The sequence below is a fragment of the Humulus lupulus genome, chromosome 2 (genome assembly GCF_963169125.1).
Source record: "Humulus lupulus chromosome 2, drHumLupu1.1, whole genome shotgun sequence".
In the NCBI taxonomy this organism is placed as follows: Eukaryota; Viridiplantae; Streptophyta; class Magnoliopsida; order Rosales; family Cannabaceae; genus Humulus; species Humulus lupulus.
Window position 1 is genome coordinate 40,024,106 of NC_084794.1, and position 13,383 is coordinate 40,037,488.

The following is a 13,383-nucleotide window of genomic DNA, read 5'->3' on the forward strand; positions in this document are numbered from 1 at the left end:
CCGCGAGGCCGGGCCTTTTCTGCTTTGGCCTTTTCATACTTGGCCTCCAACCTTCTTCTTAGGTCCACCGTGGACCAGCTATCTTCGGAGTGCGTGTCCGCAGCCCGACCGTCCTGGTTGACGGAATCACTGGGGCGGTTGTTCCTTTCCCTAGGCCTGGGTGCCTTAGCACCGAGCCCTTTAGGCACAGAGTGCCCCCTTGGGGCTGAAGGACGTCTGGGCTTAGGAGCGCCAGAGACCTTCTGCGCGCGGGGGGGGGGGGGGGGGGGGGCAGTCGGCCTGGTGATTCACGCCTTTAGGAGGTGCAGGGGCTTTAGTGCGCACAGGCTCCCCAACTTTTTCTTTGCCCTTGTTAGGGGCGGCTTTGGATGGTCCAGCTGCGGCGGGATCCGGCATGGTGGCATCAGCACCACCTAAAACAGAGGTGTCCTCATCCGAGTCGCCTAGATCTCCGAACTTGCTTTGGAGGCGCTCCAACATGCGCTGCATTTTTTCGGAGACGCGCTCCTGCTCAGCAAGCTTGGCCTTAGTGGCCACCAGTTCTTCGACTACTTGGACCAGTTCTGGATCCTTCTCGTAGTAGTAGCCATCTTGGTAGTAACCGTCTCGTACATACTCTTCTTCGTTTTCTAAGTATGCTGTATCTTCGGTACTGACCCGATCCTGGCGGGATGTCGGGTCTTCACCTTGGTAGTCCGAGTCGTGGGTACTTTCTCCTTCGGTCTAGGCTGCCGAGGGGTCGTTTTGTACCGCATCTTCCATCATGATATCGGGGTTGACCCTAGCATTCTTGTCAATCGCGGATTTTCTCGTAGTCACCATCTTTTCAGTACGGAGTGAATACAAAAAACGTTCACAGAAAAAGAGCTGACTAACAACTTCCTACATCTCTCAATGAAAGCACCAAAATGTTTACCGAGTTTTTCGGAAACGAATACAAACAAAATAATGAAAAGATAAGAACTGTAGAAGTGCAGAAATATAAGTAGACAAACAGGTTTTTTACGTGGTTCAGGCGTTAACGAGCCCTAGTCCACGAGTCAATGTTATTATACTTGTCGAGAATTACAGTACAATGGCTGGTGTATAAGACCCTCACAAACTCCCAGTGTTCCTGGGTTCTCTTGAAGAAGATGAAGCTAGAGAGATTTTTGGCAGAGTTCTTGCTTTGTAATTCTCTTGACCTCCTCCCTATCGTAAAATGAGGAGGTCTTTATAGCTAGGGTTTTGGATTAGGGTTTTTCTCTACCCCCATGAGTCTTAATTACACCAGCCGTAAATAGGGAATACAATTACCATCGTAGCATGGCTACAAGGCTCTACGTGGGTATAATTACATGAAAATATGGGGAATGCCAAAATGCAGCTGTCTTTTCCAGGCTGTCAGTGGAACAATAGGCGAAAAGGCACTTTTAGGCGTGCTGGGATGTGTGCGGCCTTGACCTGTCAGGCGGGATCCTGTGTCACGTGAATATCATTTCAACTATGTTTTTTCCGTGACTCGACCGCTTGGTCTTATTCCGTGCGAGGCACGGAACTGTATCCGCGAAGGTAACCTGAAGTGCTTCTCCCGAGAGGACCTTCCCCGAAGGATATCCTTTCGGGAGTCTGGGAGAATTGACGAGCTTCCGGGTCGCGGTTGCTTGAAAGAGTGTGCTAGACACTAAGCGGGAGAGGCGAAGCCTTTCTGTTCATCCGCGAGCCCTGGTCACCCTCCGTGAAAGATTTTGATAATTCTGTTTCCCCGAGGCTATCCATCTAAACGCTATCCGGAAATCTGGATAACACTATTCATGGTTCTATGATATTGTTCCAGTTGCATATCATGTAGAACTATTACTAGAGCTTGTTCTGTTTGTGTCTGTAACATTAAGTATCCATTTTTTCGCCTATAGTAGTTATGATTCATTAATTTTTCATACTTTAATGATTCCCTTGTTTCAGGTTTCTGAGAAGAGATGGCACTAGCTTAAAGTTTTTTCTTTGGCTACAATCTGAGATAGAGACACTCTAGAAAAGCTCTTAAAGGAAAAGAGATGACCCATTGGTAATTTTTCTAGCTCTTTCAATATTTTTGAGTCTCCTATGCATATAAGTCTTTTTTAGCTTTAATTTATATATGTATAAGGAAAAGAAGAAACAAAAACATTATAAATATTTTCAAATGTGTGACCTTGGTACTTTTCTTAGCTGTTTTTTTTTTCCTACTTAAGTGGTGCTTATTCTTATTTCAATACTTTTTTGTTGTGTTGTTTGGTCTCCTTAGGCTCGTTAAAAAGAAGACTATAAACTCATTAAATTATGTACTAAGGAGTGTTGGGTGCAATGATTTGTAATTCTTGTTATTCTCTATATATATGTGTAAATAGAATTTTGTTACTGTAAATAAAATTCTGCTACACTTGATTAATTTATTCTATTTTCTAATAAATATTTTATTTGACAAATTCTACAATTGGAAATCAAGAGAAGGTTTTATTATGCTAGTCCAGTGCCTTCATTAATCACTTATTTTCACCAAATTTAATATTTTCCAATTATACATGCTTCTGTTTAACCATATTTAATATGTTCTAATTAATAATTATACATGTTTGAGATAATAAAGAGAGAAAATGAGATTTGAGAGAGATAATACATATATTTATATCGAAGGTGTTGTGCATATTCTTGAATTGTGGAGCTCAATTGTACAAATATATCTGCAAGTTTTTTTAGTTTTACTCTTATGATGGTTTTGCTTACTGTTTTGAAGTATATAGTACTAAGCTTTAAATAATGCATTGAAGGTGGTTGACATAATGCTTTAATGAAATATATGTGTAATTGTTTATAAATGAATAAATGATTTTGGCCTAAATCCTTTCTTAACTTGGCTATGTATGCTTCTTAATTTGGCCCTGAATTGTGAGATATATGACACTTGTTTTGTTAAAAATGATGTTTAAATGCATGCTCATTTTACCTATGTCGTTATCATTGTGAGATTATGCACTAATATTCTAAGTGGTAATTTTCTTCTTTAACGTAATATTGTCAAATTCTTGATGCTATTTCATTTGTCACTTAAGTAACATATTAAATTGAATTTCCATTTGCTTTGGTTTTCTAATTCAGCCCCTTATCTAAACAATACAAAAACTCACTCCAAAATCTCAAGTTAGTCCAGAGATTCCAGTTTCAAAATCTCAAGCTTCGTAACAAAGTGAAGTTCAGGGCATCAAAACTTTCCTTGGATGTTAAGATATTATAGCCTTCGTTTTTTGAGAAAAGCTTTAAACATGTAATAAAAAATTATTTGCAAAAAGCTCTCATGTGGAGAAGTGCTCTTCTTCCCTCCAAAGAAAGAACCAGCCCAGATAGTTAAACAACAAAATACTATGCACTACTTACTGTGTTTTCTATGTTCGATGTGATTATAATAAAAAAAGACCAAATAAATTATATGTATATATGTTTTTGGTTAGATATATATATGTGTGTGTGTTCTTTATCGTGGACCTCATTGCAAATTCAATCACTTGTCTTAAGTTACATATCTCATATTCCAATATATAGCATTTGTTTTAATTTGTTATTATTTTACTATCCCATATGGCTTATTTTGAGGTTTTGAATTTTTGTGTCTATTGGTTTCAGCAAGATTCTAAGGTTGTAACTTTGTGGTTGGTTTGATGGACTTGCAATTTTTGAACTTTTCCTCACAGAGGTATTTAATTTTGTATGTAGGAGACATTAAGTTGATAAGGCATATCATTTCTAAAGATGTGTGTGGCAGTGTAAGTAACGTAGCCATAACCATACTTTTATTTTTGAGTTCCTTATTTCAGCTTTCCCCTTCAGATTTAGTAATTTTATGCCCTGAAATTTGTCAGCATGATATCCACATATATACGTCAGTATGAGAATTATATACCTTGTTTGTGCCTATTTTGGTTAATTGTTTTGTCCTTGTCTTTGTTCTGCCCTTTGCTTTTCTGTTGTTTCTTTTAGAGATACTGATTGGAACAGTAAAATTGAGAATGCAAGGACCATGTAGTGGCCGTCCAAACTTCTTAATCACCCTGAAATATGAACATGAATTATTTTATAATTTACTAGCTAGAATTAGATCGAACTGCAAATAAAGTTAACTGATGAACTATCAAGAACCATATCCTTTCAATTTGGTCGAGGCTCTCCATGCATCATGGTATGGGTATTTATATTAGTTTTTGAAGAGAAAACTATATATGTTATTCTAAGTAATGGCCTACATATATAGCATAAAGCAATATAAGATTATGTATAGTTATAGAGTTGTCCCTTGACTACTTATTTTTTTTTCAAGAGAAATATAGTTATTTTCCTCTTCTTGCTATATAGTTGTAAAAATTATATTATCTCATTTATCATATATATAGCAAAAAAATATAGTTGAAAATGATCAACGAGAAAGATACATATAATGATAGTGTTATATTATGTTTCAGTAAATGAGAATTATATACCTTGTTCGTGCCTATTTTGGTTAATTGTTTTGTCCTTGTCTTTGTTCTGCCCTTTGCTTTTCTGTTGTTTCTTTTCGAGATACTGACTGTAACAGTAAAATTGAGAATGCAAGGACCATGTAGTATTACAAGAACATAGACAGACATATATATAAAGATGCAAACAGCCGAAAGAAAGTGCTTTATTTGCAAATATAAGTTGGCCACTTCTCTGCTGCAGCCGCCAGTTTTTGGGGTGCAGTATAATTAGTATATGCATCTTCAATTTCTTTTTCCTTCTAAGTTGACTTCTCAGAAAAATGAAATGGATATTCAAAGTATAGCCATGAAGAACCTTTTGCACTTGTTCTTTGATCAAAAAGCTTGGCCCAACCAAACCCCGACATAATATATAGTTTATACTCTATCTCTCTTTCTCTCTTTCTCTTTCTGTGTGTGTGTGTGTGTGTGTGTTAGTGTGTTTATTTGTCTAAGCTCACTCAGTTCGTTCCTTGTGAATTCTTTTCTTGCCCTTGGCTTGGCTTAGTCTGCAATAGAAAAAGGTGTGTCAAAGACATGATGCAGCACTAAAGGAGAACAATAATTCACTGTTTCTATTTCTCCTATTGTGTTTGCTTCAAAAAGAGTGGACAATTTTCAAGAAGAGTTCAATCTCTCCTAGGCTAGGACATATTTTAAGAATATTATTTTTCACCACTTATATATAGTTTCAAATTATTTCTCTATAGGCTCTGCTAGCTTCCAATTCAATACATACACTCTCTTCCTTGTCTTGTTCCTTTCTCAAATCAATAAAATGGAAAAAGTTCTCATCTTGAGTTTTAGACACGCAGAACTCTCGCATAAGATAGAAGAGAACATTTTGTTTGGTAAAGAGATGGACAGGGAAAAGTATGAGAGGGTTTTAGAAGCATGTTCCTTGAAGAAGGACCTGGAAATCCTTTCATTTGGTGATCAGACAGTCATTGGGGAGAGAGGAATTAATTTGAGCAGTGGACAAAAGCAGAGAATACAAATTGCACGTGCCTTATATCAAGATGTTGATATCTATCTGTTTGATGATCCTTTCTGTGCTGTGGATGCTCACACAGGTTCTCATCTCTTCAGGGTAATCAATTTATGTTAAAAAAATAATTACGTTGAATGAATAAGCAAAAGAGAAAATAACTTCTATGCATTTTAGATAATTCTTTTCTATTATTCTGAAACATCTATTTTTTTTTTCTTGATAACAGGAATGCATACTAGGCCTCTTGAGTTCAAAAACAATTATTTATGTCACTCATCAAATTGAATTCTTACCCATAGCTGATCTTATACTGGTAAGTGAGTTATATGCATTTCTTTGTGATATCATATCATCATAGAAAATTCATTTCTCTCTAATTTGTTTAAAATCAGCCAGTGCAAGTGGGCTAATGAAGAAAGAAGAAGCAAAAAGCGAGGAACCAAAAATGCAGCTTGTTCAAGAAGAAGAAAGAGAGAAGGGAAGAGTGTGTTTTTCAGTCTATTGGAAATACTTTACAACAGCATATGGAGGAGCTCTTGTGCCTCTTATACTGCTTGCACAAGTTTTATTTCATGGCCTTCAAATCAGAAGCAACTACTGGATGGCATTGGCTAGTCTTGTTTTAGAAGATGAAAAGCCTCTTGTGAGCACCACGCTTATAGTCGTATATGTTATTTTGGCCATTGGAAGTTATTTTGTGTCCTTGTGAGATCTATGCTTCTAGTCACAACCTCTCATAAGACAGATACATTACTCTTTAATAAAATGCATGAATGCCTTTTTCGCGCTCCTATGTTCTTTGATGCTACTCCCAGTGGAAGAATTTTTAACAGAGTAAGTGCATAGGTTTTATTTTAAGGAGTGTTTGTTTATCTATTTATATTGTTTTCCTCTATCTTAGATTACTGTAGTGCTTAAAAATCTTCGTTTATTGTTTTTTTCTTTCTTTTTCAGGTTTCTACAGACCAAAGTGTAGTGGATCTTAAGATTTCGAAGCAAGTTTCTGCATTCGCTTTCTCTTGTCCGTAGTACTTCTCTAACATTACACTATTGCCCCAGATGGAAGAAGCTGCTTGGCTCATAAGTTAACTTTGTTACCATCTCTTATTGTGTTTATATATTCTATAAAATTCATCAATACCCACTTCAATTCATAAATCTCTCTAGCAGAAAGTATCTGTATACCATTGCATATTTCTCTAGGGCTGGATGGAAGATAAGATATTAGACTTAAATGTGCTTAGGATCCATGTTTTAAGAAAATCTTCACAAAGCAAGTGATTTTTTTGTATTGGACCCTTTCTTCATTTGACTGGTGTTGCTATTTCTTTGTCCTGTTTTGATTTCTGATGCACTTGTCACCTATGTGATATCACCACACTTGCACAGAAGAATTGGGGTCCACCCATGGGATCCACCTATTTCATTGTCCTCTTTGTTTTTATTTATTTTTGGAATGATTTATTGGTATTTAGTTAAGTTTGATTGATGCCTTATGTACAATCATTGATAGGAAATGTGCCTGTTTGCTATTGTTTGCCAAATTGTTCTTACTAATTATTACAGACTTCTTGGTGCAGGCATGGGAGATAACAAAGCAAGTAACTATAATAGCAAGGCAATGGAGGAAAAAACCAAACATAATACCCCTTCAACAGAGAATAAGATGCCTCTTGTTTGGATCGACTTAGAAATCACTGGTAAGTACTAATTCTGTTGTTTGATCGCTATGAAAGAATGCCTAGTTAGTGCATACTTGCTATCTCCAAGGTCTTTTAGGAGACCTGCCTATATATTTGTACGATTCAATGTATGGATAGTGATATTCTCTGATCTTTTGTTGTTCAAATTTATTTATTTCTTACTTCACAATTTTTTTACATGGAGAAGAATAAATAATAATTTCCCATGGAATGAAAAGAGAAAATGAATTTTTAATAAGTTAAAAACTTTCCAAATTTATATAATGAAATGGACTTCCAAACCCTATTTAAAACCAAATGCTTCAAAAGCCTATTAAATGGTGACATTATATTCAGCAAAAGCCCCAACATCTATAAAGCTAAAACTATCCTTGGCATTATAAATTTTAAATTTATGAAATTTATTTTCAAGTTTCCTTTTTCTTGCAGATGCACTTGAGATAGGTATTTTTTTTTTAAATTTGCAGTATCACCTATTTATATGTAATGTAAGAATATTAAATATCTCTTCAACCCATTGATTATGTTGTAAACTTATTTTTTAATATTAGTAAATTGAGTCTCTTTGTATGGAACTGAAACTAAGGACAAGTCACTATGTATATTTTCCTGTTCATTTATTATTATATATGTTTTGATTCACTTATATGTATGTGTAGGTTTGAATATTGAAGTTGATCAGATACTGGAGATTCACTTTTTATTCTTTTTATTTTTACCCTAACAGAGGTGAAAAATCAATTTAGCAGAGGTGAAAATCAATTTATTTTTATAGAAGCTAGATGCTAAAAGTTAGATAAGAAAATGAGATAAAAATATTGCTAGACAATATTAAAGATGCTAAAGAAGTTTCCAGGTGCATTTTTATTTTATTGTTTTTCTTTATGATTTTGTTGTATAAGAAGTCAAAGTGTGATTCTGTTTTTATTCTTTAATTTTTTTGGGGATATATTGACAGAATTTAGAGTTCTGGAATCAATTTTTCCTCACATACTTTTTGATCATTTAGAATGATATATTTGTTATCTTGATACATTTCACAAGCCTTGTTTTAAGTTGCATGTTTTGTTGCTTCAGTCGTTGTTTTCCATGGTAGTATATCTTGCTATACTCTGCTGTTTCGTCAAGTTTTGGAGTTATTACAAATTTAATTTAAACTTTATATACTTACAGGTGGAAACTAGCTTAAGTCTTATGTTCCTAATAATAAAAGGACTTTTTTTTTCACAATGTGCAAGTATATTGAGATGATTTCTTTGGAGCAATTCTTGACAACATTTGTAGTTGAGGCCTTTAGAATGGAAGAATGTATTTCACTAATTTTTGTATACATTTCTTGTTTTGTATTTAGTGATAAAGGAATCTGAATTGGGCATAAATTATGTTGTAATATGATTTCTTATGCCTAGACTAGTAGACTAAATATTATAATTACATTTGAGTAATTAATAAAAATCTATTTATGTTACCTTATTTTGCTTCAACTTTCATATTTGTTTTCCTAGTTTTGTGCAAGTAAAAAAAGATTATGTTTCTCTAAGCTAATATAACACATGTGTTATACTAAAGTGTAGTATAACACAAATAATGTGTTATACTAAAGTGTAGTATAACACAAAAAATGTGTTATACTAAAGTATAGTGTAACACAAAAAATGTGTTATACTAAAGTGTAGTATAACACAAAAAAAGTGTTATACTAAAGTGTAGTATAACACAAATTTATAAGTATTGAAATGTGTTATATAATCGACTATAAATAATATAATTAAACACTTATCTATTTATTAAAATAACACCGAAATTGTGCTATCGCTGACAGTATAATAATACATCTGTATAACAATGATAAAGTGTTATGTAAAATACCCTGACCTACGATAACATAGTCGGTCTTAACATATCAAAAAGTGTTATGGTATGTTTTGATAACACATTTTCGATGTTATTAAAATCATTTTTTCTTGTAGTGTTCCTTTCTATATGCTTACTCCTCTTGTGACTTCGAGGTTCTTTCGAGTTGGCTATCACTCCTGTATTATCACAACTCAACACAAGCAGTTTATCCATTTCTGGAATAACACCAAGATCCGAATAGAACTTCTTTAGCCAGACTATTTCCCTAGCTGCTTCTGACGCGGCTATGTACTCAGCCCTCTTGGTGGAATCTGAGATTGCAGACTGCTTTGCGCTTCTCCAAATCACAGCTCCACCCCCAAGAGTAAACACCATTCCAGAAGTAAACTTCCTATCATCGACATCAGTCTGAAAATCTGAATGGGTGTGGTCTACAGGGTTCAAAACACCACCCTTGTAGACTAGCATATAATCCCTAGTCCGTCTCAAATACTTCAGGATATGCTTAACTGCTATCCAATGTTTCGGTCCTGGGTTTGACTGATACCTGCTCACCACTCCCACTGCAGATGCGTAAGGAACTTTTCTCATTGCATCTTCCTCTTCAAGAGTCTGGGGATACTGCTTCTTTGAAATATGAATTCTATGGAGGGACGGTAGACGCCTTTTCTTGGAATTTTTCATTGAGAAACGTTCAAGCACTTTATCTATGTAAGTTGATTGAGATAGAGCTAAAAGTTTGTTCTTTCTATCCCTGACGATCTGGATACCTAGAACATAACTTGCTTCACCCAAATCCTTCATCTGGAATTGAGTGCTCAGCCAATTCTTCACATCTGATAATTTCTTAACATTGTTTCCAATGAGTAAGATATCATCTACATAAAGAACCAGGAATACCACTATTTGATTTGCCTTCAGTTTGTAAACACAGGGCTCATCAATATTTTGTTTAAAAGCCATAGGTTTTGATTATGTCATCAAACCTAAGATTCCAGGAACGAGAAGCTTGCTTAAGTCGATAGATGGACCTATTCAACTTGCAAACTTTTCCTTCTTGTCCAGCTACTTTAAATCCTTTTGGTCGATCCATATAAATGACTTTGTCAAGCTTTCCATTAAGAAAAGTTGTCTTGACGTCCATTTGCCAGATCTCATAGTCGAGAGTGGCTGCTATGGATAGGAGGATGCGAATGGACTTGAGCATGGCTACCGGACTAGAAGTTTCCTCATAGTCTACGCCTTCTCTTTGGGTATAACCCTTTGCCACTAATCGAGATTTATAAGTCTCAATATTTCCATCAACCCCTCGTTTCTTCTTGTAGATCCACTTGCACCCAATGGCCCTAAAGTCACTAGGTGCTTCCACAAGATCCCAGATGGAATTTGAGTTCATGGACTCCATTTCCCTTTTTCATGGCTTCGAGACATAGTTCCTTTTCAGGGCTTGCCATTGCCTGTTTGAAAGACAACAGATCATCATCACTAGTTTCACCAACAACCATATTGGTTTCACCATCCAAACCATAGCGAACTGGGTTCCTTGAAGCCCTCCCACTACGACAAGGCTCTGTGACTGTTTGCTCAGGAACAATGGTACTTTCTTCATTTAAATCGACTTGCATTGGTTGGACATGAAGAGTGGGAATTTCATCTTCAACTCACGTTGACAACAATGGAACATTGGTTGGAGTCAATTCTTTAATCATCTCCTCATATTAAAGGATTTTCACATAAATTTTTTTATATGAAATTTTTGTTGTTGTATACGATACTACCATTACCGCAATTTCTGCTGCGCAGTAGGAATGGTTCTTAAAAATTGGTACAAGAGCAATCTTTAATCCCTGCATATGTTAATTACTATGTGGGTATCATATGCTTTTTTAATATTATGTGTAATATATGAATGGATGGATGTTTATGTATGAATCGTTTATGCTCTTAAGGGTTGGATTTCATGGTGTTTTTAGGTTAGGAAAAGTTAATAATTCTTCTAGATATATGAAAATTGTAAGCCATTTTGGGGCATAAGAATTTCATAATTTACTTTTAAATTCTAAAAGAAATTATGGTGTGGCTCGAGCCTTGAGCCTGCACCCTGCGGCCTCGTGCCGAACGCGCCTACGCACCCCGTGGCCTTGCGCCCAGCACACCTGCGTAGCCCGTGGCCCTGCACCTAGCGCGCTTGCGCACCCTGTGGTCCTGCGCCCAGCGTGCCTCGCGCCCAGTGCGCTTGCGCACCCTACGACCCTGCGCCTAGTGTGCATGCACACCCCGTGGCCTCGCGACTAGCACGCTTGCGCTCCCTACGGCCCTGCGCCCAGCATGCATGCGCACCCCGTGGCCTCGCACCCAGCACGGCCCGCCTGCACCCATGTGGCCCAGCACACCTACACCCCGCGCCCTTGCCAGCCACCCACGACCTTCAGCCGCCGCCCACCTATGATACACCCATTATGGTACGTGTCATGCAAACCCTAATGGATATGTAATTATTCATTTGGGCCATTTTAAGCCTAATATAATTAAAAGTGTTTTAATTATAATTTTTGAGTTAATTGTGGTGAGTCCGAATTTCAATTGGGTATTAAAACCCAAAGTTTGATTATTTTAAAGTTGTTTAAAATAATTGAAATGTTATTTAATTCATAATGGATAATTAAAATGGTAATGGCCTAAAGACTAAAAGAGAATTTCCAATATCAAAGGAGTTGCTCTTCATTAGGCCTTAGTTTAATCATTATTGTGTATTTTTTGCAAGTGTTGTAATTTTCTAGAAAAACCCAAAGCACCCAACTCGCTTTTATTTAATTATTTTCCTGAACATGATTAAATTGTTTAATACTTTATCATGCATGATAACATGTCATACATATTACCCACATAGTATATATTAAGCATGCATTTTTTTAGAAATATACTTTGGATTGACTATATGTTTTTATTTGATAACTCATATAATTAGTTTTAGTCTTAATTAGTTAAGATGATAAAAATAATTTAAAGTTGTTTATTTTCTTATTGAATAAAAAAATTATTAAATAAAATAGTATTCTATTTAAAAAGGAAAAATAAAATCTAGGGCACGATTATTTATTTTGCATAATTAGATTAGTATTTATTATAATATCATTTGGTAAAATTAATTAAATTAGTTTTACAAATTAAAAAATTTTGATTTTGAGAAAAACACATTTTTTAATAGTGAGTGGGAGAGGGAATTATGACAATAAGTCCCATGGTCTCCATTATTGGTTGAACACCGAGAGGCATAGGAAGGGCCTCGTGTCGCCTCCGTTTGCGGCCTCCCTAAGGAAAGGCTTCCAAATATGTTTATTTTATCTCAAGGTTGACTTCTCATTAGAGAATAATATTAGTGATGTATTTCAAGTTTGACTGACCCTAAGACACACTCTTGAGATAAGTCATTAATCGAAAAATAATGGGTTACACGACTAACGGTAATTTATGAGTTGAGATCTTGTCTCAAGATTAATTTGTGATTAGTATGACCTACCCTAAGGCGATCCATTAATTTTCAAAAAATCTATCATGGACTAGTAACTTGTAACGCCCTGGATAGCCAAGACCATTACACTGTGTATTTTAAATAGTGCAAGACTTGCTAATCAATTCATTTGGACATAAACTTGTCACTAAAGTCAACTAACGGGTTAGGGTTAGAAGATTTTGATCATAAAATTGTTGACATTCATTAAAAATAAGAGTTGGTACATGGAATCCCAAAAATAATGTTTACAAGGCAATTACAACCCTTAAAAGTAAATACAACTGAAGCCAACCTAAGTGGAAAAATACAATTTTGGCTCTTGTCCCTGTCAATTCCTTGGTCGTGGCGGTCAAACAGCTGCCAATGTACATACCGGCCCCAAAGCCCTCCAACTCACGTCTGGTCTAGCTTTCCCTTTCCCTTTCCCTTATTAGCACCACATAGAACCCGTAAACCAAGGTTCAACAAGAAAACTTAACTCACATGCACAAAGGAACAACATTACATATGTAGTAAACTCAGAACAATCAAGTCAATAATCACAAAACATAAGCAACCAGCTAGATTATAATAAATAGTTTAATCCAACATGTAACTCAAACTCATCTTTCAGTACATGTAGTTAAGTGTCGGCGCCCTTAGGCCGAGCCCTTTAGTTGTTTAGCTGACCCCAGCTCGCTTTGGCCGGGCTGTGCTCCGCATCCTTAACATCAACCCCGCCTCCCTTAGCCCAGACTTTCAGATAAAATATAACAAATAAATGGATTACGATACACACAATCAATAATAACACGATCAAAAATGCATATC

The 13,383-nt window shown here is 35.9% G+C and overlaps 1 protein-coding gene across 1 annotated transcript; it reads left to right on the forward strand.

The window, feature by feature from the left end:
• Positions 1-4,925: 4,925 nt before the first annotated feature.
• Positions 4,926-6,528, forward strand: LOC133814171 (probable non-intrinsic ABC protein 5). The gene is made up of 4 exons (XM_062247167.1): positions 4,926-5,598; positions 5,726-5,812; positions 5,858-6,142; positions 6,454-6,528. Exons 1-4 carry the CDS (start codon positions 5,287-5,289, stop codon positions 6,526-6,528), a joined length of 759 nt encoding a protein of 252 aa, XP_062103151.1. The 5' UTR covers positions 4,926-5,286.
• The last annotated feature ends 6,855 nt before the right edge of the window (positions 6,529-13,383 follow it).

Coding starts and splice junctions, on each gene's coding strand:
- LOC133814171 (XM_062247167.1), top strand. CDS start 5,287: ATGGAAAAAGTTCTCATCTTGAGTTTTAGACACGCAGAACTCTCGCAT. Junction 5,599..5,725: donor CAGGTTCTCATCTCTTCAGG/GTAATCAATTTA, acceptor TCTTGATAACAG/GAATGCATACTAGGCCTCTT. Junction 5,813..5,857: donor CCATAGCTGATCTTATACTG/GTAAGTGAGTTA, acceptor ATATCATCATAG/AAAATTCATTTCTCTCTAAT.